The 25,893-nt window shown below is 49.0% G+C and overlaps 1 protein-coding gene across 1 annotated transcript; it reads left to right on the top strand.

The window, feature by feature from the left end:
• Window positions 1-1,382: 1,382 nt before the first annotated feature.
• On the top strand, window positions 1,383-24,815 carry LOC137358965 (DBH-like monooxygenase protein 2; the record flags this gene model as incomplete). Its single annotated transcript, XM_068025132.1, has 6 exons — window positions 1,383-1,549; window positions 6,221-6,312; window positions 6,414-6,510; window positions 6,822-6,881; window positions 23,685-23,815; window positions 24,635-24,815. Coding segments are annotated over 6 exons (728 nt in total), but the record flags the coding sequence as incomplete, so codon positions are not given.
• Between the last annotated feature and the right edge of the window lie 1,078 nt (window positions 24,816-25,893).

The raw sequence follows: 25,893 nt of genomic DNA on the forward strand, positions 1-25,893 counted from the left end.
GATCAGAGAGAGAGAGGGGGAGGTGAGCGAGAGAGAGGGGGGGGAGGTGAGCGAGAGAGAGGGGGGGGGGAGGTGAGCGAGAGAGAGGGGGGAGGTGAGAGAGAGAGAGGGGGGAGGTGAGAGAGAGAGAGAGAGAGGGGGAGGTGAGAGGGGGGGAGGTGAGAGAGAGAGGGGGGGGGAGGTGAGAGAGGGGGGGAGGTTAGAGAGAGAGAGAGGGGGAGATCAGAGAGAGAGAGGGGGGGAGGTGAGAGAGAGAGGGGGGGAGGTGAGAGAGAGAGAGAGGGGGAGATCAGAGAGAGAGAGGGGGAGATCAGAGAGAGAGAGGGGGGAGGTGAGAGAGAGAGAGGGGGAGATCAGAGAGAGAGAGGGGGGAGGTGAGAGAGAGAGAGGGGGGAGGTGAGAGAGAGAGAGAGAGAGAGGGGGAGGTGAGAGGGGGGGGGAGGTGAGAGAGAGAGAGGGGGGGAGGTGAGAGAGGGGGGAGGAGGTTAGAGAGAGAGAGAGGGGGGAGATCAGAGAGAGAGAGGGGGGAGGTGAGAGAGAGAGGGGGGGAGGTGAGAGAGAGAGAGGGGGGAGATCAGAGAGAGAGAGGGGGAGATCAGAGAGAGAGAGGGGGGGAGGTGAGAGAGAGAGAGGGGGGAGGTGAGAGAGAGAGAGGGGGGAGGTGAGAGAGAGAGGGGGGAGGTGAGGGAGAGAGGGGGGAGGTGAGAGAGAGAGGGGAGGAGGTGAGAGAGGAGAGAGGGGGAGGTGTGCGAGAGAGGGGGGAGGTGAGACAGAAGGGGAGGAGGAGGGAGAGAGAGAGAGAGACAGAGGGGAGGAGAGAGGGAGAGGCAGAGAGAGAGGGGGGAGGTGAGAGAGTGAGAGAGGGGGAGGTGAGAGACAGAGGGGGATGTGAGAGAGAGGGGAGGAGAGTGAGAGAGAGAGAGAGAGGGGAGGAGATACGCAGAGAGGGAGGAAAGAGAGGGGGAGGAGAGAGAGCGGTAGGAGAGAGCGACCTCTCATCAGGTCATCCCTCGGCCATCTCCTGTCGAGGGACGAGAGTCCCGACTCTTCAGACTTTCCCTCGAGTTAGAACCTCTCAGTTCAGGAGACCATTCATCCTTGTTGAGGGGGGAACGGTGAGCTGGTTTTTGGATGAACTGATGTTTTTCACAGGGTGGAAAATGGGAGATTTCTGCAAAGAATTCATTTTCAGTCCTATCTGTGTGCAACCCTCCCTGACTCTGTAACCTCCTCCAGCCCCTAAACCCCTCCCTAACTCTGTAACCTCTCCTCCAGCCCCCTACAACCCTCCCTATCTCTGTAACCTCCTCCATCCGAGCCTTTGTAATATCAGTGCGTGGACTGCACCCGGGTAGATTGCTTCCTCACTTTGGCCTTTGCAGGGATCCTGGATACCTCAGGCTTCAAACTGCACATGACGACTCAGCTTCGCAAGTACGACATTGGGATCACTTGGACTGGCATCGCCGTGGGCAATGTATTCATCATCCCGCCAACAGCCTCGTCCTACAGGGCGTATGGGTACTGCGACACGTCTCCCCCGAACAAGGTACAGCCCTCACGCTCGTCCACTCCGGTGCTGCAGCGACCCTCTCCTCAAACCGAGGCCTGGTCAGGGAGGACTTGCCTGCAGCCCCTCTGCTCTGAGCTCGCGCATCTGCTGCGGGCCAACACGCCAGTGCTGAGGGAGCGCCACGCTGTTGGAGGGTTGGTACTGAGGGAGCGCCGAGCTGTCGGAGGGTCGGTACTGAGGGAGCGCCGCGCTGTCCGAGGGTCAGTACTGAGGGAGCGCCGCACTGTCGGAGGGGTCAATACGCAGGGAGCGCCGCACTGTCGGTGGGGTCAGTCCTGAGGTAGTCCGCACTGTCGGAGGGTCAGTACTGAGGGAGTGCTGCACAGCCGGAGGGTCAGTACTGAGGGAGCACCGCGCTGTCCGAGGGTCGATACTGAGGGAGCGCCGAGCTGTCGGAGGGTCAGTACTGAGGGAGTGCCGCACTGTCGGAGGGTCAGTGCTGAGGGAGTGCCGCACTGTCAGGGGGGTCAGTACTGAGGGAGTGCCGCACTGTCGGAGGGTCAGTACTGAGGGAGTGCCGCACTGTCGGAGGGTCAGTACTGAGGGAGCACCGCGCTGTCCGAGGGTCGATACTGAGGGAGCGCCGAGCTGTCGGAGGGTCAGTACTGAGGGAGCGCCGCACTGTCGGTGGGTCAGTACTGAGGTAGTCCGCACTGTCGGAGGGTCAGTACTGAGGGAGTGCTGCACAGCCAGAGGGTCAGTACTGAGGGAGCGCCGCATTGTCTGAGGGTCAGTACTGAGGGAGCACCGCATTGTTGGAGGGTCAATACTGAGGGAGGGCCGCACTGTCAGAGTTCCTCACTGAGTACTGCTTGAGTGTGAAGACGGATGTTTGGTAAATGACAATATTTTAAGTGTTAATCTCTCTCTGATGTTTCAGTTAAGAGGCAAGTCAAGCTTTTTCCAGTGTTAAAGTATACAAGCTCTCTGAGAGTAGCTGAAGCCAGTTAATTAGGTAGCTAGCTTAAACTGCTTTCTGTGCTCTGGCAGCGCTGACTCAGTGTTTCTTGGAGAGTATAAATTCAGGGGTCTCTGAGTGCTGCTGGAGTGCACAGAGTGTGAAGGCTGGAGTTTGGTGAGTGAGGGAGTTTGGTGAAGAGGGGAACTCGAAGTTATTCAAGAAAACTAAATTTAATTTAATTAACATCGTAAAGGTGGCAGGACAGATGACGTGTCGCGGCTGCGATATGTGGGAGCCCTGGATGCCAGGGCAGTCCACGGCAACTACATCTGTACAAGGTGTCTGCAGCTCGAGGAGCTTCGGCTCAGAGCAGATGAGATGGAGGCCGAGATGCAACGGGGAGGGGGCAAGTTACTTGGACATCTGCTCAGAGCTGGAGAGGAACTTGCAGTGGGGGGTTGGGGGGGTGTAGGATCCAGTGCTCATGGCCTTTGTAGGAACCAATGACGTAGATAGGGCTAGGAAAGAGGTTCTGCGTAGGGAGTATGAAGAGCTACCTCAAACAAGAGAGAATCTAACCATCTCCCCTTGACATTCAATGGCATTACCATCGCTGAATCCCCCATTATCAACATCCTAGGGGCTACCATTGACCAGAAACTGAACTGGAGTAGCCATATAAATACCGTGGCTACAAGAGCAGGTCAGAGGCTGGGAATCCTGCGGCGAGTAACTCACCTCCTGACTCCCCAAAGCCTGTCCACCGTCTACAAGGCACAAGTCAGGAGTGTGGTGGAATACTCTCCACTTGCCTGGATGGGTGCAGCTCCAACAACACTCAAGAAGCTCGACACCATCCAGGGCAAAGCAGCCCGCTCGATCGGCACCCCATCCACAAACATTCACTCCCTCCACCACCGATGCACAGTGGCAGCAGTGTGTACCATCGACAAGATGCACTGCAGCGACGCACCAAGGCTCCTCCGACAGCGCCGCCCAAACCCGCGACCTCTACCACCGAGAAGGACAAGAGCAGCAGACGCAATGGGAACACCCACCACCTGCAAGTTCCCCTCCGAGTCTCACACCATCCTGACTTGGACCTATGTCGGCCGTTCCCTTCTGTCGCTGGGTCAAAATCCTGGAACTCTCTCCCTAACAGCACTGTGGGTGTACATACACCCCACATGGACTTCAGCGGTTCAAGAAGGCAGCTCACCACCACCTTCTCAAGGGGCAATTAGGGATGGGCAATAAATGCTGTCCTGGCCAACGATGCCTTCCTCCCATGAATGAGTAAAAGAAATGTGACGTTCAGGAAGGAGAGGAAGCTGGGAAAAGTTGGTGGGGTAGCTCTGTTAGTTAAAGAAGGCATTACTGAGAGATGACCATAGTTCTGAAGAACAAGGCAGGGTCAGTTTGGAACTAGGAAACAGCAAGAGGAAGAAAACTTTGGCGGGTGTTGTTTAAAGACTACCAAACAGCAGTGGTAATCTGAATCACAGTTTCAGTGTGAAAATTAGAGGTGCATGTGACAAGGGTAGTACAGCAATCGGGGGGGATTTCAAACCACATATAGACTGGGTAAACCTAATCATTGTTCATGTTGTGAGGGGCAAATACTTGAATGTATGCAAGATGGTTTTCGAGAGCTGTGCATTGAAGAACCAACTAGGGAATGGGCTATTTTAGATCTCGTATTGTGCAATGAAAAAGCGCTAATTAAGAATCTTGCTGCAGGGAAGAGTGAGCATAATATGATGGAATTTTACTTGAAGTTTGAAAGTGATGTAGTTCGATCAGAAACTCGGCTCTTAAATCTAAGCAAAGGAAACAATGGAGGTATGAGGGACGTAGTGGCCATGGTGGATTGGGAAACTAAATTAAAATGTATGACAGCAAATCGGCCATGGCTAACATTTCAAGAACAAAAAACCCAGCAAGGAAAGTGTTCCAACCGTGGCTAACGAAAGAAATCAAGGATTGTATTGGAGCATAGGAAGAGGCAAATAAAGTTGCCAAAAAATGGTAAGCCTGAGAATTACGAGCATTTCAGAATTCTGCACGAAACTGATAAAGAAAGGGAAAAGAGAATATGAGAGTAAACTAGGATGATAAAAGCTTCGATAAGTATGTAAAAAGGAAAAGATTAGCAAAGGCAAATGTGGGGCCAGTGCAAGCAGAGTCAGGAGAATTTATAGTGGTGTATAAGGAAATGACAGAGAAAGTAAACAAATATCACACAGGAAAGTACTAAAAACCTCCCAGATTTGGGTGGCACAGTGGCGCAGTGGTTAGCACCTCAGCCTCACATCTCCAGCGACCCGGGTTCAATTCTGGGTACTGCCTGTGTGGAGTTTGCAAGTTCTCCCTGTGTCTGTGTGGGTTTCCTCCGGGTGCTCCGGTTTCCTCCCACGAGCCAAAATGACTTTCAGGTTGGTAGGTAAATTGGCCATTATAAATTGCCCCTAGTATAGGTAGGTGGTAGGGAAATATAGGGACAGGTGGGGATGTGGTAGGAATATGGGATTAGTGTAGGATTAGTATAAATGGGTGGTTGATGGTCGGCACAGACTCGGTGGGCCGAAGGGCCTGTTTCAGTGCTGTATCTCTAAACTAAAAAACAATGGCGAATCAAGGGACTGGTGTAAACGAGGAACAGCAAGATATTAGTAGTTTAAAAAAAAGGACTAGACAAATCAATGGGACTTAAAGTAAATAAATCCCCTGGACCTGATGATCTCCATCCCAGAGTGTTGAAAGAGGTGGCCGTAGAGATAGTTGATGCATTGGTGGTCATCTTTCAAAATTCGATAGACTCTGGAATGGTTCCTGCAGATTGGAAGGTGGCAAATGTAACCCCACTGTTTAAGGAAGGAGGGAGAGAGAAAACGGGGAAACTACAGATCTGTCATCGGTCGGAGGGAAAATGCTAGAATCTGTAATTAAGAATGTGATAACAGTACACTTTGAAAATAATGGTAGGATTGGGCGGAGTCAATGTGGATTTATGAAAGAGAAATCATGTTTAACAAACCTGTTGGTTTTGAGATGGAGTGTAGATAAGGGGGAAGTGGTGGATGTGGTATATTTAGAGTTTCAGAAAGCTTTTGATAAGGTCCCACACAAGAGGTTGGTAAACAACATTTTTGCAAAGACACGTCAAGAGGTTTTGGAGAGGCTAAGCGAGTGGGGAAGAACGTGGCAGATGGGATACAATGTGAGTAAGTGTGCAGTTATCCACTTCGGTGGGAGGAATAGATGTGCAGAGTATTTCATAAATGGTGAGAGGTTGGGAAGTGTTGATGTCCAACGGGACCTGGGTGTCCTTGTTCATGAGTCACTGAAAGCGAACATGGAGGTGCAGCAAGCAGTGAAGAAGGCAAATGGTATGTTGGCCTTTATTGCAAGAGGACTTGAGTACAGGAGCAAAGATGTCTTAGTGCAGTTATACTTGCGCAGTGGGAGTGCAACGAGCTTTCACCGAACTAGTCCTGGCTCAAACTTACAAACTTACTCTAAGAGGGCCCCGAGGCTAATATTCGTCCCTTACTCCAACTGTTCTGGTCATTTAGCTCAGGGCTCTTGACGGGATCTTGCTGTGCACAAATGGCAGCCATGTTTTCCTGGTTTGGTGGCTCGTTGCTTGACGGCTGTGGAGGTCGGGAGGAGATATTAACTGGGTGGGCTGAGTCTGTGATAGAGGGCAGCCTTCCCTGATTAAGCAGTGCGGTTCTCTCCCACAGGACATGAGCAAGGCCTACCCGGACATGAAGATTCTTGGGTCAATCCTGCATACCCATCTCACGGGGTCAGGGGTTCGCGTTCTGCAGTTCAGGTGAGTGAGAGCGCTGAGGTGGCTTCATAAATGCACATGTGTAACTGGGAGGAGGTGGGCGAGAGGGTCAAATCCAATGAAAATGCCTCTCTTGGTTTCAGAGATGGGAAACAGATAGGTGTCATCACACAGGATAAGAATTACGATTTTAATCTGCAGGAGGCTCGCCTTTTAAGAGAACCAATTCCGGTGCAACGGGTAAATATGCTCAGCTCTCAGACAAACCATTCAACCATACGTTAAACGAACGAACTCACTACTCTGCAGTGTGTACCATCCACAAGATGCACTGCAGCAACTCGCCAAGTCTCTCTCTCTCGCTCTCTCTCCCCCTCCACTGAGACGCCCTTTGCAACTGAGCTCTGCCGCTGTTGTCGGTTTCGTGTCCCAAATGTTCCCTTGCGTCACTCCATGTCAGGGTGTGTTTGACAATCGGACCTCGGGCGTTTGACCAACAGCGGGGGAAAAAAATTTGTAATCGACCTGGTTCTTTTTTGCCTCATCTCCAGGGAGATGTGTTAATCACCGAGTGTACATTTAACACAGAAAAACGAACACAACTGACATTCGTGAGTATTCCCTGAGTTATATCAGTGTGTTACAGTGAGGGGTGTGGGATATATCAGTGTGACAGTGAGGGGTGTGGGATATATCAGTGTGACAGTGAGGGGTGTGGGATATATCAGTGTGTTACAGTGAGGGGTGTGGGATATATCAGTGTTACAGTGAGGGGTGTGGGATATATCAGAGTGTTACAGTGAGGGGAGTGGGTGAGATGAGAGAGTTACAGTGAGAGGAGTGGGATATATCAGTGTTGCAGTGAGGGTGTGGGATATATCAGTGTTGCAGTTAGGGGTGTCGGATATATCAGTGTGTTACAGTGAGGGGTGTGGGATATATCAGAGGGTTACAGTGAGGGATGTGGGATATATCAGAGGGTTACAGTGAGGGGTGTGGGATATATCAGAGTGTTACAGTGAGGGGTGTGGGATATATCAGAGGGTTACAGTGAGGGCTGTGGGATATATCAGAGTGTTACAGTGAGGGGTGTGGGATATATCAGAGGGTTACAGTGAGGAGTGTGGGATATATCAGAGTGTTACAGTGAGGGGTGTGGGATATATCAGAGGGTTACAGTGAGGGCTGTGGGATATATCAGTGTGTTACAGTGAGGGGTGTGGGATATATTAGAGTGTTACACTGAGGGGTGTGGGATATATCAATGTTACAGTGAGGGGTGTGGGATATATCAGAGTGTTACAGTGAGGGGTGTGGGATATATCAGAGTGTTACATTGAGTGGTGTGGGATATATCAATGTTACAGTGAGGGGTGTGGGATATATCAGTGTTACAGTGAGGGGTGTGGGATATATCAGAGTGTTACAGTGAGGGGTGTGGGATATATCAGAGTGTTACATTGAGGGGTGTGGGATATATCAGAGTGTTACATTGAGGGGTGTGGGATATATCAGAGTGTTACATTGAGGGGTGTGGGATATATCAATGTTACAGTGAGGGGTGTGGGAAAGATCAGAGTGTTACAGTGAGGGGTGTGGGATATATCAGTGTTACAGTGAGGGGTGTGGGATATATCAGTGTTACAGTGAGGGGTGTGGGATATATCAGAGTGTTACAGTGAGGGGTGTGGGAAAGATCAGAGTGTTACATTGAGGGGTGTGGGATATATCAGAGTGTTACATTGAGGGGTGTGGGATATATCAGAGTGTTACATTGAGGGGTGTGGGATATATCAATGTTACAGTGAGGGGTGTGGGAAAGATCAGAGTGTTACAGTGAGGGGTGTGGGATATATCAGAGTGTTACAGTGAGGGGTGTGGGATATATCAGTGTTACAGTGAGGGGTGTGGGATATATCAGAGTGTTACAGTGAGGGGTGTGGGATATATCAGAGTGTTCCAGTGAGGGGTGTGGGATACAACAGTGTTCCAGTGATGGGTGTGGGATATATCAATGTTACAGTGAGGGGTGTGGGATACATCAGTGTTCCAGTGATGGGTGTGGGATACAACAGTGTTCCAGTGATGGGTGTGGGATATATCAGTGTTACAGTGAGGAGTGTGGGATATATCAGTGTTACAGTGAGGCGTATGGGATATATCAGTGTTCCACTGATGGGTGTGGGATTTATCAGTGTTACAGTGAGGGGTGGGGGGTATACCAGAGTGTTCCAGTGAGAGGTGTGGTGTTATATCAGAGTGTGACAGTGATGGGTGTGGGATTTATCAGTGTCACAGTGAGGGGTGGGGGGTATATCAGTGTTACAGTGAGGCGTGTGGGATATATCAGTGTTCCAGTGAGGGGTGTGGGATATATCAGAGTGTTTGACTGAGGGGAGTGCGATAAATCAGAGTGTTACAGTGAGGGGTGTGGGATATATCAATGTAACAGTGAGGGGTGTGGGATAGATCAGAGTGTTCGACTGAGGGGAGTGCGATACATCAGAGTGTTACAGTGAGGGGTGTAGGATATATCAGAGTGTTAGACTGAGGGGAGTGACATTTTTCAGAGTGTTATAGAGAGGGGTGTGGGATATATCAGAGTGTTACAGTGAGAGGTGTGGGATATATCAGTGTTACAGTGAGAGGTGTGGGATATATCAGTGTTACAGTGAGGGGTGTGGGATATATCAGTGTTACAGTGAGGCATGTGGGATATATCAGAGTGTTACAGTGAGAGGTGTGGGATATATCAGTGTTACAGTGAGGGGTGTGGGATATATCAGTGTTACAGTGAGGGGTGTGGGATATATCAGAGTGTTACAGTGAGGGGTGTGGGAGATATCAATGGAACAGTGAAGGGTGTGGGATATATCAGTGTTACAGCGAGAGGTGTGGGATATATCAGTGTTACAGCGAGAGGTGTGGGATATATCAGTGTTACAGTGAGGGGTGTGGGATATATCAGTGTTACAGTGAGGGGTGTGGGATATATCAGTGTTACAGCGAGAGGTGTGGGATATATCAGTGTTACAGTGAGGCGTGTGGGATATATCAGTGTTCCAGTGAGGGGTGTGGGATATATCAGAGTGTTTGACTGAGGGGTGTGCGATACATCAGAGTGTTACAGTGAGGGGTGTAGGATATATCAGAGTGTTAGACTGAGGGGAGTGCGATATATCAGAGTGTTACAGTGAGGGGTGTAGGATATATCAGAGTGTTACAGTGAGGGGTGTGGGATATATCAGTGTGTTACAGTGAGGGGTGTGGGATATATCAGTGTTAGACTGAGGGGAGTGAGATATATCAGAGTGTTACAGTGAGGGGTGTGGGATATATCAGAGTGTTGCAGTGAGGGGTGTGGGATATATCAGAGTGTTACACTGAGGGGAGTGAGGTACATCAGAGTGTTACTGCGAGGGGCGTGGGATATATCAGAGTGTAAGACTGAGGGGAGTGAGATATATCAGAGTGTTACAGTGAGGGGTGTGGGATATATCAGCATTAGAGTGATGGGTGTGGAATATATCAGTGTGTTACAGTGAGGGGTGTGGGATATATCCGTGTTACTGTGAGGGGCGTGGGATATATCAGAGTGTTAGACTGAGGGGAGTGACATTTTTCAGAGTGTTATAGAGAGGGGTGTGGGATATATCAGAGTGTTACAGTGAGAGGTGTGGGATATATCAGTGTGACAGTGAGAGGTGTGGGATATATCAGTGTTACAGTGAGAGGTGTGGGATATATCAGTGTTACAGTGAGAGGTGTGGGATATATCAGTGTGACAGTGAGAGGTGTGGGATATATCAGTGTTACAGTGAGAGGTGTGGGATATATCAGTGTTACAGTGAGGCATGTGGGATATATCAGTGTGACAGTGAGAGGTGTGGGATATATCAGTGTTGGAGTGAGAGGTGTGGGATATATCAGAGTGTTACAGTGAGAGGTGTGGGATATATCAGTGTGACAGTGAGAGGTGTGGGATATATCAGTGTTACAGTGAGAGGTGTGGGATATATCAGTGTGACAGTGAGAGGTGTGGGATATATCAGTGTTACAGTGAGAGGTGTGGGATATATCAGTGTTACAGTGAGGCATGTGGGATATATCAGTGTTACAGTGAGAGGTGTGGGATATATCAGTGTTGGAGTGAGAGGTGTGGGATATATCAGAGTGTTGGACTGAGGCGAGTGATAGATATCAGAGTATTACAGTGAGGGGTGTGGGAGATATCAATGGAACAGTGAAGGGTGTGGGATATATCAGAGTGTTGGACTGAGGCGAGTGATAGATATCAGAGTATTACAGTGAGGGGTGTGGGAGATATCAATGGAACAGTGAGGGGTGTGGGATATATCAGTGTTACAGTGAGGGGTGTGGGATATATCAGTGTTACAGCGAGAGGTGTGGGATATATCAGTGTTACAGTGAGGGGTGTGGGATATATCAGTGTTACAGTGAGGGGTGTGGGATATATCAGTGTTCCAGTGATGGGTGTGGGATTTATCAGTGTTCCAGTGAAGGGTGTGGGATATATCAGATTGTTAGACTGAGGGGAGTGAGATATATCGGAGTGTTACAGTGAGGGGTGTGGGAAATATCAGAGTGTTACAGTGAGGGCTGTGGGATATATCAGAGTGTTACAGTGAGGGGTGTGAGATATTTCAGTGTTACAGTGAGTGGTGTGGGATATTTCAGTGTTACAGTGAGTGGTGTGGGATATGTCAGAGTGTTACAGTGAAGCCTGTGGGACATATCAGAGTGTTACATTGAGGGGTGTGGGATATATCAGTGTTACAGTGAGGGGTGTGTGATATATCAGTGTTACATTGAGGGTTGTGGGATATATCAGTGTTACTGTGAGGGGTGTGTGATATTTCAGTGTTACTGTGTGGGGTGTGTGATATTTCAGTGTTACAGTGAGGGGTGTGGGATATATCAGTGTTACATTGAGGGTTGTGGGATATATCAGTGTTACTGTGAGGGGTGTGTGATATTTCAGTGTTACTGTGAGGGGTGTGTGATATTTCAGTGTTACAGTGAGGGGTGTGGGATATATCAGTGTTACATTGAGGGTTGTGGGATATATCAGTGTTACAGTGAGGGGTCTGGGATATATCAGTGTTACAGTGAGGGGTGTGGGATATATCAGAGTGTTACAGTGAGGGGAGTGGGTGAGATGAGAGAGTTACAGTGAGAGGAGTGGGATATATCAGTGTTGCAGTGAGGGTGTGGGATATATCAGTGTTGCAGTTAGGGGTGTCGGATATATCAGTGTGTTACAGTGAGGGGTGTGAGATATATCAGAGGGTTACAGTGAGGGATGTGGGAGAGATCAGAGGGTTACAGTGAGGGGTGTGGGATATATCAGAGTGTTACAGTGAGGGGTTTGGGATATATCAGAGGGTTACAGTGAGGGCTGTGGGATATATCAGAGGGTTACAGTGAGGGGTGTGGGATATATCAGAGTGTTACAGTGAGGGGTGTGGGATATATCAGAGGGTTACAGTGAGGGCTGTGGGATATATCAGAGTGTTACAGTGAGGGGTGTGGGATATATCAGTGTGTTACAGTGAGGGGTGTGGGATATATTAGAGTGTTACACTGAGGGGTGTGGGATATATCAATGTTACAGTGAGGGGTGTGGGATATATCAGAGTGTTACATTGAGGGGTGTGGGATATATCAATGTTACAGTGAGGGGTGTGGGATATATCAGTGTTACAGTGAGGGGTGTGGGATATATCAGAGTGTTACAGTGAGGGGTGTGGGATATATCAGAGTGTTACATTGAGGGGTGTGGGATATATCAGAGTGTTACATTGAGGGGTGTGGGATATATCAGAGTGTTACATTGAGGGGTGTGGGATATATCAGAGTGTTACATTGAGGGGTGTGGGATATATCAATGTTACAGTGAGGGGTGTGGGAAAGATCAGAGTGTTACAGTGAGGGGTGTGGGATATATCAGTGTTACAGTGAGGGGTGTGGGATATATCAGTGTTACAGTGAGGGGTGTGGGATATATCAGAGTGTTACAGTGAGGGGTGTGGGAAAGATCAGAGTGTTACAGTGAGGGGTGTGGGATATATCAGTGTTACAGTGAGGGGTGTGGGATATATCAGTGTTACAGTGAGGGGTGTGGGATATATCAGAGTGTTACAGTGAGGGGTGTGGGATATATCAGAGTGTTCCAGTGAGGGGTGTGGGATACAACGGTGTTCCAGTGATGGGTGTGGGATATATCAATGTTACAGTGAGGGGTGTGGGATACATCAGTGTTCCAGTGATGGGTGTGGGATACAACAGTGTTCCAGTGATGGGTGTGGGATATATCAGTGTTACAGTGAGGAGTGTGGGATATATCAGTGTTACAGTGAGTGGTGTGGGATATATCAGTGTTCCACTGATGGGTGTGGGATTTATCAGTGTTACAGTGAGGGGTGGGGGGTATACCAGAGTGTTCCAGTGAGAGGTGTGGTGTTATATCAGAGTGTGACAGTGATGGGTGTGGGATTTATCAGTGTCACAGTGAGGGGTGGGGGGTATATCAGTGTTACAGTGAGGCGTGTGGGATATATCAGTGTTCCAGTGAGGGGTGTGGGATATATCAGAGTGTTTGACTGAGGGGAGTGCGATAAATCAGAGTGTTACAGTGAGGGGTGTGGGATATATCAATGTAACAGTGAGGGGTGTGGGATAGATCAGAGTGTTCGACTGAGGGGAGTGCGATACATCAGAGTGTTACAGTGAGGGGTGTAGGATATATCAGAGTGTTAGACTGAGGGGAGTGACATTTTTCAGAGTGTTATAGAGAGGGGTGTGGGATATATCAGAGTGTTACAGTGAGAGGTGTGGGATGTATCAGTGTTACAGTGAGAGGTGTGGGATATATCAGTGTTACAGTGAGGGGTGTGGGATATATCAGTGTTACAGTGAGGCATGTGGGATATATCAGAGTGTTACAGTGAGAGGTGTGGGATATATCCGTGTTACAGTGAGGGGTGTGGGATATATCAGTGTTACAGTGAGGGGTGTGGGATATATCAGAGTGTTACAGTGAGGGGTGTGGGAGATATCAATGGAACAGTGAAGGGTGTGGGATATATCAGTGTTACAGCGAGAGGTGTGGGATATATCAGTGTTACAGCGAGAGGTGTGGGATATATCAGTGTTACAGTGAGGGGTGTGGGATATATCAGTGTTACAGTGAGGGGTGTGGGATATATCAGTGTTACAGCGAGAGGTGTGGGATATATCAGTGTTACAGTGAGGCGTGTGGGATATATCAGTGTTCCAGTGAGGGGTGTGGGATATATCAGAGTGTTTGACTGAGGGGAGTGCGATACATCAGAGTGTTACAGTGAGGGGTGTAGGATATATCAGAGTGTTAGACTGAGGGGAGTGCGATATATCAGAGTGTTACAGTGAGGGGTGTAGGATATATCAGAGTGTTACAGTGAGGGGTGTGGGATATATCAGTGTGTTACAGTGAGGGGTGTGGGATATATCAGTGTTAGACTGAGGGGAGTGAGATATATCAGAGTGTTACAGTGAGGGGTGTGGGATATATCAGAGTGTTGCAGTGAGGGGTGTGGGATATATCAGAGTGTTACACTGAGGGGAGTGAGGTACATCAGAGTGTTACTGCGAGGGGCGTGGGATATATCAGAGTGTAAGACTGAGGGGAGTGAGATATATCAGAGTGTTACAGTGAGGGGTGTGGGATATATCAGCATTAGAGTGATGGGTGTGGAATATATCAGTGTGTTACAGTGAGGGGTGTGGGATATATCCGTGTTACTGTGAGGGGCGTGGGATATATCAGAGTGTTAGACTGAGGGGAGTGACATTTTTCAGAGTGTTATAGAGAGGGGTGTGGGATATATCAGAGTGTTACAGTGAGAGGTGTGGGATATATCAGTGTGACAGTGAGAGGTGTGGGATATATCAGTGTTACAGTGAGAGGTGTGGGATATATCAGTGTTACAGTGAGAGGTGTGGGATATATCAGTGTTACAGTGAGAGGTGTGGGATATATCAGTGTGACAGTGAGAGGTGTGGGATATATCAGTGTTACAGTGAGAGGTGTGGGATATATCAGTGTTACAGTGAGGCATGTGGGATATATCAGTGTGACAGTGAGGCATGTGGGATATATCAGTGTTACAGTGAGAGGTGTGGGATATATCAGTGTGACAGTGAGAGGTGTGGGATATATCAGTGTTACAGTGAGGGGTGTGGGATATATCAGTGTTACAGCTGGGGGTGTGGGATATATCAGTGTTACAGTGAGGGGTGTGTGATATATCAGTGTTACAGTTAGGGGTGTGGGATATATCAGTGTTACAGTGAGGGGTGTGTGATATATCAGTGTTACAGTTAGGGGTGTGGGATATATCAGTGTTACAGTGAGGGGTGTGGGATATATCAGTGTTAGAGTTAGGGGTGTGGGATATATCAATGTTACAGTGAGGGGTGTGGGATATATCAGTGTGTTACAGTGAGGGGTGTGGGATATATCAGTGTTACAGTGAGGGGTGTGGGATATATCAACGATACAGTGAGGGGTGTGGGATATATCAGTGTTGCAGTGAGGGGTGTGGGATATATCAGTGTTACAGTGAGGGGTGTGGGATATATCAACGATACAGTGAGGGGTGTGGGATATATCAGTGTTACTGTGAGGGGTGTGGGATATATCAGTGTTACTGTGAGGGGTGTGGGATATATCAGTGTTACAGTGAGAGGTGTGGGATATATCAACGATACAGTGAGGGGTGTGGGATATATCAGTGTTGCAGTGAGGGGTGTGGGATATATCAGTGTTGCCTTGAGGTGTGTGGGATATATCAGTGTTGCAGTGAGGGGTGTGGGATATATCAGTGTTACAGTGAGGGGTGTGGGATATATCAGTGTTACATTGAGGGTTGTGGGATATATCAGTGTTACTGTGAGGGGTGTGTGATATTTCAGTGTTACTGTGAGGGGTGTGTGATATTTCAGTGTTACAGTGAGGGGTGTGGGATATATCAGTGTTACATTGAGGGTTGTGGGATATATCAGTGTTACTGTGAGGGGTGTGTGATATTTCAGTGTTACTGTGAGGGGTGTGTGATATTTCAGTGTTACAGTGAGGGGTGTGGGATATATCAGTGTTACATTGAGGGTTGTGGGATATATCAGTGTTACAGTGAGGGGTCTGGGATATATCAGTGTTACAGTGAGGGGTGTGGGATATATCAGAGTGTTACAGTGAGGGGAGTGGGTGAGATGAGAGAGTTGAAGTGAGAGGAGTGGGATATATCAGTGTTGCAGTGAGGGTGTGGGATATATCAGTGTTGCAGTTAGGGGTGTCGGATATATCAGTGTGTTACAGTGAGGGGTGTGAGATATATCAGAGGGTTACAGTGAGGGATGTGGGAGAGATCAGAGGGTTACAGTGAGGGGTGTGGGATATATCAGAGTGTTACAGTGAGGGGTTTGGGATATATCAGAGGGTTACAGTGAGGGCTGTGGGATATATCAGAGGGTTACAGTGAGGGGTGTGGGATATATCAGAGTGTTACAGTGAGGGGTGTGGGATATATCAGAGGGTTACAGTGAGGGCTGTGGGATATATCAGAGTGTTACAGTGAGGGGTGTGGGATATATCAGTGTGTTACAGTGAGGGGTGTGGGATATATTAGAGTGTTACACTGAGGGGTGTGGGATATATCAATGTTACAGTGAGGGGTGTGGGATATATCAGAGTGTTACATTGAGGGGTGTGGGATATATCAATGTTACAGTGAGGGGTGTGGGATATATCAGTGTTACAGTGAGGGGTGTGGGATATATCAGAGTGTTACAGTGAGGGGTGTGGGATATATCAGAGTGTTACATTGAGGGGTGTGGGATATATCAGAGTGTTACATTGAGGGGTGTGGGATATATCAGAGTGTTACATTGAGGGGTGTGGGATATATCAGAGTGTTACAGTGAGGGGTGTGGGAAAGATCAGAGTGTTACAGTGAGGGGTGTGGGATATATCAGTGTTACAGTGAGGGGTGTGGGATATATCAGTGTTACAGTGAGGGGTGTGGGATATATCAGAGTGTTACAGTGAGGGGTGTGGGATATATCAGAGTGTTCCAGTGAGGGGTGTGGGATACAACAGTGTTCCAGTGATGGGTGTGGGATATATCAATGTTACAGTGAGGGGTGTGGGATACATCAGTGTTCCAGTGATGGGTGTGGGATACAACAGTGTTCCAGTGATGGGTGTGGGATATATCAGTGTTACAGTGAGGAGTGTGGGATATATCAGTGTTACAGTGAGGCGTATGGGATATATCAGTGTTCCACTGATGGGTGTGGGATTTATCAGTGTTACAGTGAGGGGTGGGGGGTATACCAGAGTGTTCCAGTGAGAGGTGTGGTGTTATATCAGAGTGTGACAGTGATGGGTGTGGGATTTATCAGTGTCACAGTGAGGGGTGGGGGGTATATCAGTGTTACAGTGAGGCGTGTGGGATATATCAGTGTTCCAGTGAGGGGTGTGGGATATATCAGAGTGTTTGACTGAGGGGAGTGCGATAAATCAGAGTGTTACAGTGAGGGGTGTGGGATATATCAATGTAACAGTGAGGGGTGTGGGATAGATCAGAGTGTTCGACTGAGGGGAGTGCGATACATCAGAGTGTTACAGTGAGGGGTGTAGGATATATCAGAGTGTTAGACTGAGGGGAGTGACATTTTTCAGAGTGTTATAGAGAGGGGTGTGGGATATATCAGAGTGTTACAGTGAGAGGTGTGGGATGTATCAGTGTTACAGTGAGAGGTGTGGGATATATCAGTGTTACAGTGAGGGGTGTGGGATATATCAGTGTTACAGTGAGGCATGTGGGATATATCAGAGTGTTACAGTGAGAGGTGTGGGATATATCAGTGTTACAGTGAGGGGTGTGGGATATATCAGTGTTACAGTGAGGGGTGTGGGATATATCAGAGTGTTACAGTGAGGGGTGTGGGAGATATCAATGGAACAGTGAAGGGTGTGGGATATATCAGTGTTACAGCGAGAGGTGTGGGATATATCAGTGTTACAGCGAGAGGTGTGGGATATATCAGTGTTACAGTGAGGGGTGTGGGATATATCAGTGTTACAGTGAGGGGTGTGGGATATATCAGTGTTACAGCGAGAGGTGTGGGATATATCAGTGTTACAGTGAGGCGTGTGGGATATATCAGTGTTCCAGTGAGGGGTGTGGGATATATCAGAGTGTTTGACTGAGGGGAGTGCGATACATCAGAGTGTTACAGTGAGGGGTGTAGGATATATCAGAGTGTTAGACTGAGGGGAGTGCGATATATCAGAGTGTTACAGTGAGGGGTGTAGGATATATCAGAGTGTTACAGTGAGGGGTGTGGGATATATCAGTGTGTTACAGTGAGGGGTGTGGGATATATCAGTGTTAGACTGAGGGGAGTGAGATATATCAGAGTGTTACAGTGAGGGGTGTGGGATATATCAGAGTGTTGCAGTGAGGGGTGTGGGATATATCAGAGTGTTACACTGAGGGGAGTGAGGTACATCAGAGTGTTACTGCGAGGGGCGTGGGATATATCAGAGTGTAAGACTGAGGGGAGTGAGATATATCAGAGTGTTACAGTGAGGGGTGTGGGATATATCAGCATTAGAGTGATGGGTGTGGAATATATCAGTGTGTTACAGTGAGGGGTGTGGGATATATCCGTGTTACTGTGAGGGGCGTGGGATATATCAGAGTGTTAGACTGAGGGGAGTGACATTTTTCAGAGTGTTATAGAGAGGGGTGTGGGATATATCAGAGTGTTACAGTGAGAGGTGTGGGATATATCAGTGTGACAGTGAGAGGTGTGGGATATATCAGTGTTACAGTGAGAGGTGTGGGATATATCAGTGTTACAGTGAGAGGTGTGGGATATATCAGTGTTACAGTGAGAGGTGTGGGATATATCAGTGTGACAGTGAGAGGTGTGGGATATATCAGTGTTACAGTGAGAGGTGTGGGATATATCAGTGTTACAGTGAGGCATGTGGGATATATCAGTGTGACAGTGAGGCATGTGGGATATATCAGTGTTGGAGTGAGAGGTGTGGGATATATCAGAGTGTTACAGTGAGAGGTGTGGGATATATCAGTGTGACAGTGAGAGGTGTGGGATATATCAGTGTTACAGTGAGGGGTGTGGGATATATCAGTGTTACAGCTGGGGGTGTGGGATATATCAGTGTTACAGTGAGGGGTGTGTGATATATCAGTGTTACAGTTAGGGGTGTGGGATATATCAGTGTTACAGTGAGGGGTGTGTGATATATCAGTGTTACAGTTAGGGGTGTGGGATATATCAGTGTTACAGTGAGGGGTGTGGGATATATCAGTGTTAGAGTTAGGGGTGTGGGATATATCAATGTTACAGTGAGGGGTGTGGGATATATCAGTGTGTTACAGTGAGGGGTGTGGGATATATCAGTGTTACAGTGAGGGGTGTGGGATATATCAACGATACAGTGAGGGGTGTGGGATATATCAGTGTTGCAGTGAGGGGTGTGGGATATATCAGTGTTACAGTGAGGGGTGTGGGATATATCAGTGTTGCAGTGAGGGGTGTGGGATATATCAGTGTTGCAGTGAGGGGTGTGGGATATATCAGTGTTACAGTGAGGGGTGTGGGATATATCAGTGTTACAGTGAGGGGTGTGGGATATATCAGTGTTGCAGTGAGGGGTGTGGGATATATCAGTGTTGCAGTGAGGGGTGTGGGATATATCAATGTTACAGTGAGGGGTGTGGGATATATCAGAGTGTTACAGTGAGGGGTGTGGGATATATCAGTGTTACAGTGAGGGGTGTGGGATATATCAGAGTGTTACAGTGAGGGGTGTGGGATATATTAGTGTTACAGTGAGGGCTGTGGATATATCAGAGTGTTACAGTGAGGGGTGTGGGATATATCAGTGTTACAGTGAGGGGTGTGGGATATATCAGAGTGTTACAGTGAGGGGTGTGGGATATATTAGTGTTACAGTGAGGGCTGTGGATATATCAGTGTTACAGTGAGGGGTGTGGGATATATTAGTGTTACAGTGAGGGGTGTGGGATATATCAGAGTGTTACAGTGAGAGGTGTGGGATATATTAGTGCTACAGTGAGGGCTGTGGATATATCAGTGTTACATTGAGGGGTGTGGGATATATTAGTGTTACAGTGAGGGGTGTGGGATATATCAGTGTTACAGTGAGGGGTGTGGGATATATCAGAGTGTTACAGTGAGGGGTGTGGGATATATTAGTGTTACAGTGAGGGCTGTGGATATATCAGTGTTACATTGAGGGGTGTGGGATATATTAGTGTTACAGTGAGGTGTGTGGGATATATCAGTGTTACAATGAGGGCTGTGGATATATCAGTGTTACAGTGAGGGGTGTGGGATATATCAGTGTTACTGTGAGGGGTGTGGGATATATCAGTGTTACTGTGAGGGGTGTGGGATATATCAGTGTTACAGTGAGGGGTGTGGATATATCAGTGTTACAGTGAAGGGTGTGGAATATATCAGTGTTACAGTGAGAGGTGTGGGATATATCAACGATACAGTGAGGGGTGTGGGATATATCAGTGTTGCAGTGAGGGGTGTGGGATATATCAGTGTTGCCTTGAGGTGTGTGGGATATATCAGTGTTGCAGTGAGGGGTGTGGGATATATCAGTGTTACAGTGAGGGGTGTGGGATATATCAGTGTTGCAGTGAGGGGTGTGGGATATATCAGTGTTGCAGTGAGGTGTGTGGGATATATCAGTGTTGCAGTGAGGGGTGTGGGATATATCAGTGTTACAGTGAGGGGTGTGGGATATATCAACGATACAGTGAGGGGTGTGGGATATATCAGTGTTGCAGTGAGGTGTGTGGGATATATCAGTGTTGCAGTGAGGGGTGTGGGATATATCAGTGTGTTACAGTGAGGGGTGTGGGATATATCAGTGTTACAGTGAGGTCTGTGGGATATATCAGTGTTGCAGTGAGGGGTGTGGGATATATCAGTGTTGCAGTGAGGGGTGTGGGATATATCAGTGTTACAGTGAGGGGTGTGGGATATATCAGTGTTACAGTGAGGGGTGTGGGATATATCAGTGTTACAGTGAGGGGTGTGGGATATATCACTGTTGCAGTGAGGGGTGTGGGATATATCAGTGTTACAGTGAGGGGTGTGGGATATATCAGTGTTACAGTGAGGGGTGTGGGATATATCAGTGTTGCAGTGAGGGGTGTGGGATATATCAGTGTTACAGTGAGGGGTGTGGGATATATCAGTGTTACAGTGAGGGGTGTGGGATATATCAGTGTTACAGTGAGGGGTGTGGGATATATCAGTGTTGCAGTGAGGGGTGTGGGATATATCAGTGTTGCAGTGAGGTGTGTGGGATATATCAGTGTTGCAGTGAGGGGTGTGGGATATATCAGTGTTACAGTGAGGGGTGTGGGATATATCAACGATACAGTGAGGGGTGTGGGATATATCAGTGTTGCAGTGAGGTGTGTGGGATATATCAGTGTTGCAGTGAGGGGTGTGGGATATATCAGTGTGTTACAGTGAGGGGTGTGGGATATATCAGTGTTACAGTGAGATGTGTGGGATATATCAGTGTTGCAGTGAGGGGTGTGGGATATATCAGTGTTGCAGTGAGGGGTGTGGGATATATCAGTGTTACAGTGAGGGGTGTGGGATATATCAGTGTTACAGTGAGGGGTGTGGGATATATCAGTGTTACAGTGAGGGGTGTGGGATATATCACTGTTGCAGTGAGGGGTGTGGGATATATCAGTGTTACAGTGAGGGGTGTGGGATATATCAGTGTTACAGTGAGGGGTGTGCGATATATCAGAGTGTTACAGTGAGGGGGGTGGGATATATCAGTGTTACAGTGAGGGGTGTGGGATATATCAGTGTGTTACAGTGAGGGGTGTGGGATATATCAGTGTTACAGTGAGGGGTGTGGGATATATCAGTGTGTTACAGTGAGGGGTGTGGGATATATCAGTGTTACAGTGAGGGGTGTGGGATATATCAGTGTTACAGTGAGGGGGGTGGGATATCTCAGTGTGACAGTGAGGGGTGTGGGATATATCAGTGTTACAGTGAGGGGTGTGGGTTATATCAGTGTTACAGTGAGGGGTGTGGGATATATCAGTGTTGCAGTGAGGGGTGTGGGATATATCAGTGTTACAGTGAGGGGTGTGGGTTATATCAGTGGTACAGTGAGGGGTGTGGGATATATCAGTGTTACAGTGAGGGGTGTGGGATATATCAATGTTACAGTGAGGGGTGTGGGTTATATCAGTGTTACAGTGAGGGGTCTGGGATATATCAGTGTTACAGTGAGGGGTGTGGGATATATCAATGTTACAGTGAGGGGTGTGGGTTATATCAATGTTACAGTGAGGGGTGTGGGATATATCAGTGTTTCAGTGAGGGGTGTGGGATATATCAGTGTTTCAGTGAGGGGTGTGGGATATATCAGTGTTACAGTGAGGGGTGTGGGTTATATCAATGTTACAGTGAGGGGTGTGGGATATATCAGTGTTACAGTGAGGGGTGTGGGATATATCAGTGTTACAGTGAGGGGTGTGGGTTATATCAATGTTACAGTGAGGGGTGTGGGATATATCAGTGTTACAGTGAGGGGTGTGGGATATATCAGTGTTACAGTGAGGGGTGTGGGATATATCAATGTTACAGTGAGGGGTGTGGGTTATATCAGTGTTACAGTGAGGGGTGTGGGATATATCAGTGTTACAGTGAGGGGTGTGGGATATATCAATGTTACAGTGAGGGGTGTGGGTTATATCAGTGTCACAGTGAGGGGTGTGGGTTATATCAGTGGTACAGTGAGGGGTGTGGGATATATCAGTATTACAGTGAGGGGTGTGGGATATATCAATGTTACAGTGAGGGGTGTGGGATATATCAGTGTTACAGTGAGGGGTGTGGGATATATCAGTGTTACAGTGAGGGGTGTGGGTTATATCAATGTTACAGTGAGGGGTGTGGGATATATCAGTGTTACAGTGAGGGGTGTGGGATATATCAGTGTTACAGTGAGGGGTGTGGGATATATCAATGTTACAGTGAGGGGTGTGGGTTATATCAGTGTTACAGTGAGGGGTGTGGGATATATCAGTGTTACAGTGAGGGGTGTGGGTTATATCAGTGTTACAGTGAGGGGTGTGGGATATATCAGTGTTTCAGTGAGGGGTGTTGGTTATATCAGTGTTACAGTGAGGGGTGTGGGATATATCAGTGTTACAGTGAGGGGTGTGGATTATATCAATGTTACAGTGAGGGGTGTGGGATATATCAGTGTTACAGTGAGGGGTGTGGGATATATCAGTGTTACAGTGAGGGGTGTGGGTTATATCAATGTTACAGTGAGGGGTGTGGGATATATCAGTGTTACAGTGAGGGGTGTGGGATATATCAGTGTTACAGTGAGGGGTGTGGGATATATCAATGTTACAGTGAGGGGTGTGGGTTATATCAGTGTTACAGTGAGGGGTGTGGGATATATCAGTGTTACAGTGAGGGGTGTGGGATATATCAATGTTACAGTGAGGGGTGTGGGTTATATCAGTGTTACAGTGAGGGGTGTGGGTTATATCAGTGGTACAGTGAGGGGTGTGGGATATATCAGTGTTACAGTGAGGGGTGTGGGATATATCAATGTTACAGTGAGGGGTGTGGGATATATCAGTGTTACAGTGAGGGGTGTGGGATATATCAGTGTTACAGTGAGGGGTGTGGGTTATATCAGTGTTACAGTGAGGGGTGTGGGATATATCAGTGTTACAGTGAGGGGTGTGGGATATATCAGTGTTGCAGTGAGGGGTGTGGGATATATCAGTGTTACAGTGAGGGGTGTGGGATATATCAGTGTTACATTGAGGGGTGTGGGATATATCAGTGTTACAGTGAGGGGTGTGGGTTATATCAGTGTTACAGTGAGGGGTGTGGGATATATCAGTGTTACAGTGAGGGGTGTGGGATATATCAGTGTTACAGTGAGGAGTGTGGGATATATCAGTGTTACAGTGAGGGGTGTGGGTTATATCAGTGTTACAGTGAGGAGTGTGGGATATATCAGTGTTACAGTGAGGGGTGTGGGTTATATCAGTGTTACAGTGAGTGGTGTGGGATATATCAGTGTTACAGTGAGGGGTGTGGGTTATATCACTGTTACAGTGAGGGGTGTGGGATATATCAGTGTTACAGTGAGGGGTGTGGGATATATCAGTGTTACAGTGAGGGGTGTGGGATATATCAGTGTTACAGTGAGGGGTGTGGGATATATCAGTGTGTTAATCTCTGAACTGAATTGCCTCCTTTTTTCCCAGGGTGGATTAGCGACAGATAATGAAATGTGTCTCGTTTTCATGCACTATTATCCCCGGAACGACCTCCTGGCCTGTTTGAGTTTTCAGAATTGGGAGATTGTTAGTGATGCCTTGAACATCTCAGTTTCTAGGTTTGTGAGCTCCACGTTCATTCGACCAGCACTCTCCTTATGTTCAGATCATCCCACACTCTGCTGCTGTCCCCACCCCCCTCTCGTGTCCTACCTCACACCCGGTCCCATTCCCCTCCATCAGCCTCCCTGTGCTCACTGACCTACACTGGTTCCCCCTCATCCCCTCCCTATTTCTGTAAACTCCTCCAGCCCCGACAACCCTCCCTATCTCTGTAACCTCCTCCAGCCCCCTCCAACCCTCCCTATCTCTGTAACCTCCTCCAGCCCCGACAACCCTCCCTCTCTCTGTAACCACCTCCAGCCCCGACAACCCTCCCTATCTCTGTAACCTCCTCCAGCCCCTACAACCTTCCCTATCTCTGTAACCTCCCCCAGCCCCTACAACCCTCCCTATCTCTGTAACCTCCTCCAGCCCCCTACAACCCTCTCTATCTCTGTAACCACCTCCAGCCCCGACAACCCTCCCTATCTCTGTAACCACCTCCAGCCCCCTACAACCCTCCGAGATCTCTGCGCTCCTCCAATTTTGGGCTCGGGGAGAGGCAGACAGACTGAGACTGAGAGAGAGAGAGAGAGACAGTAATGGAGAGAAAGCGAGAGAGAGAGAGATGGAGAGAGCGATAGATGGAGAGAGAGCGAGAGAGATGGAGAGAACGTGAGAGGCAGTGAGCGGGCGAGTGTCTGAGATAATCCTGCGATCAACTCCTGGCGTACTGGACATTTATGGATGAGGGGATGCGAGGGGTGGAGGCAGGGGGAGTGAGGGAGACCGTCCAATGATTGTCACTGACCCTTTGTCCCCCCCCTCTCCATCAGTGAGGCCGAACTGTACCAGACCCTGGGGCAATGGAATTGGACTCAGAACGCGATCAGAGAGATGGAGGAAAAACTCCGTGACGCTGTGCAGATACTAACTGTGAGCACTCGCACGGTGAGTCGGTCGTCCGTCAGTCATCGGACCCTTGACCCTTTCCAGAGCTCGGCAGAGGTCGGATGACGTCAACTGAGAGGCACTTTAATGCCCCCCCTCCCCTGCATCGCACCCTCGAGTTGTGTTCAGGTGGCGGGGGGGGTAACGTGTGGCCCACGTCCGCCAATGGCGGTCATCCCCAGACAGGCGCTGGACTGACCAAGTTAATCCCCGGGGTCGGGGAGTCGGGTCCGGTACTTGTCCTCCTCCTCCTCCCCCAGCCGTGGTGTCCATCCCCCAGCTCGGTCTTTCGGAGCCCCCAGCTGCGGATTGGGTCCTGAGGCCCATGGACAGTGGGGTGGGGGAAGTGGGGGTGGGGTGGAGAGGGAGGGGAGCCGAAAGGGGAAAGTCGCGGTCTTGGTTCACCTTTCACCTTTAACCTCTCGCTCTCTGGTTGTGTCTCTCTCTTCCCGCCCCCCCCCCCCCTCCCCCCTTCTCCCCCGGCAGGCCTACGTTACCACCAAGGAGAAGATTCCGGAGATTCCGGAGGAGAGAGTGATCCCGTGCGAGAGGAGCCAGTTCTCCGTGGGAACCGTCCACCTCTGGCGTCCGTCCCTCGCCCTCGCGGCCAGCCTCCTCGCCCTCGGGCTTCACCGGGCAGCCGCCTGAGGAGTGGGGGAGGGGCAGGTGTCAGGGATAGCAGGGACTGGAGCCTCACTCCCTCCCCTCACTCCCCCCATCCCCCGACAGTCACTGCTCCCCCCCATCACTCCCTCTCTCCATCTCTCCCTTCTTCCTCTCTCTTCACTCCCTCTCTCCATCTCTCCCTTCTTCCTCTCTCTTCACTCACTCTCTTCCCTCTCTCTCTCTCTCTCTCTCCATCATCCTTCTCCCCTCTCTGCTTCTGCGCTCAGCCCTCGGGCGTGTCTCCGAGTGTCCGCTCGTGGGCTCACTTTAACATCCCGCCCCACTGCCACCCTGACATCTCTGTCCTCCCTCGCACCCCCCTGACTCCGATCTCTCTGTCCTCGGCCCCCTTCCCGCTGGAGCTCAGGAGCAGCCCCTCATCTTCCCATCAGTCGCCCTGCAGCCTTCCGGACGTGACCTCGAGCCCCCCAGCAATTCCAGACGGGAGACTCCGCTCCCGTTTCCTGCCGGCAGCTGC

This window comes from Heterodontus francisci, unplaced genomic scaffold (assembly GCF_036365525.1).
Source record: "Heterodontus francisci isolate sHetFra1 unplaced genomic scaffold, sHetFra1.hap1 HAP1_SCAFFOLD_1403, whole genome shotgun sequence".
NCBI classification, from domain to species: domain Eukaryota; kingdom Metazoa; phylum Chordata; class Chondrichthyes; order Heterodontiformes; family Heterodontidae; genus Heterodontus; species Heterodontus francisci.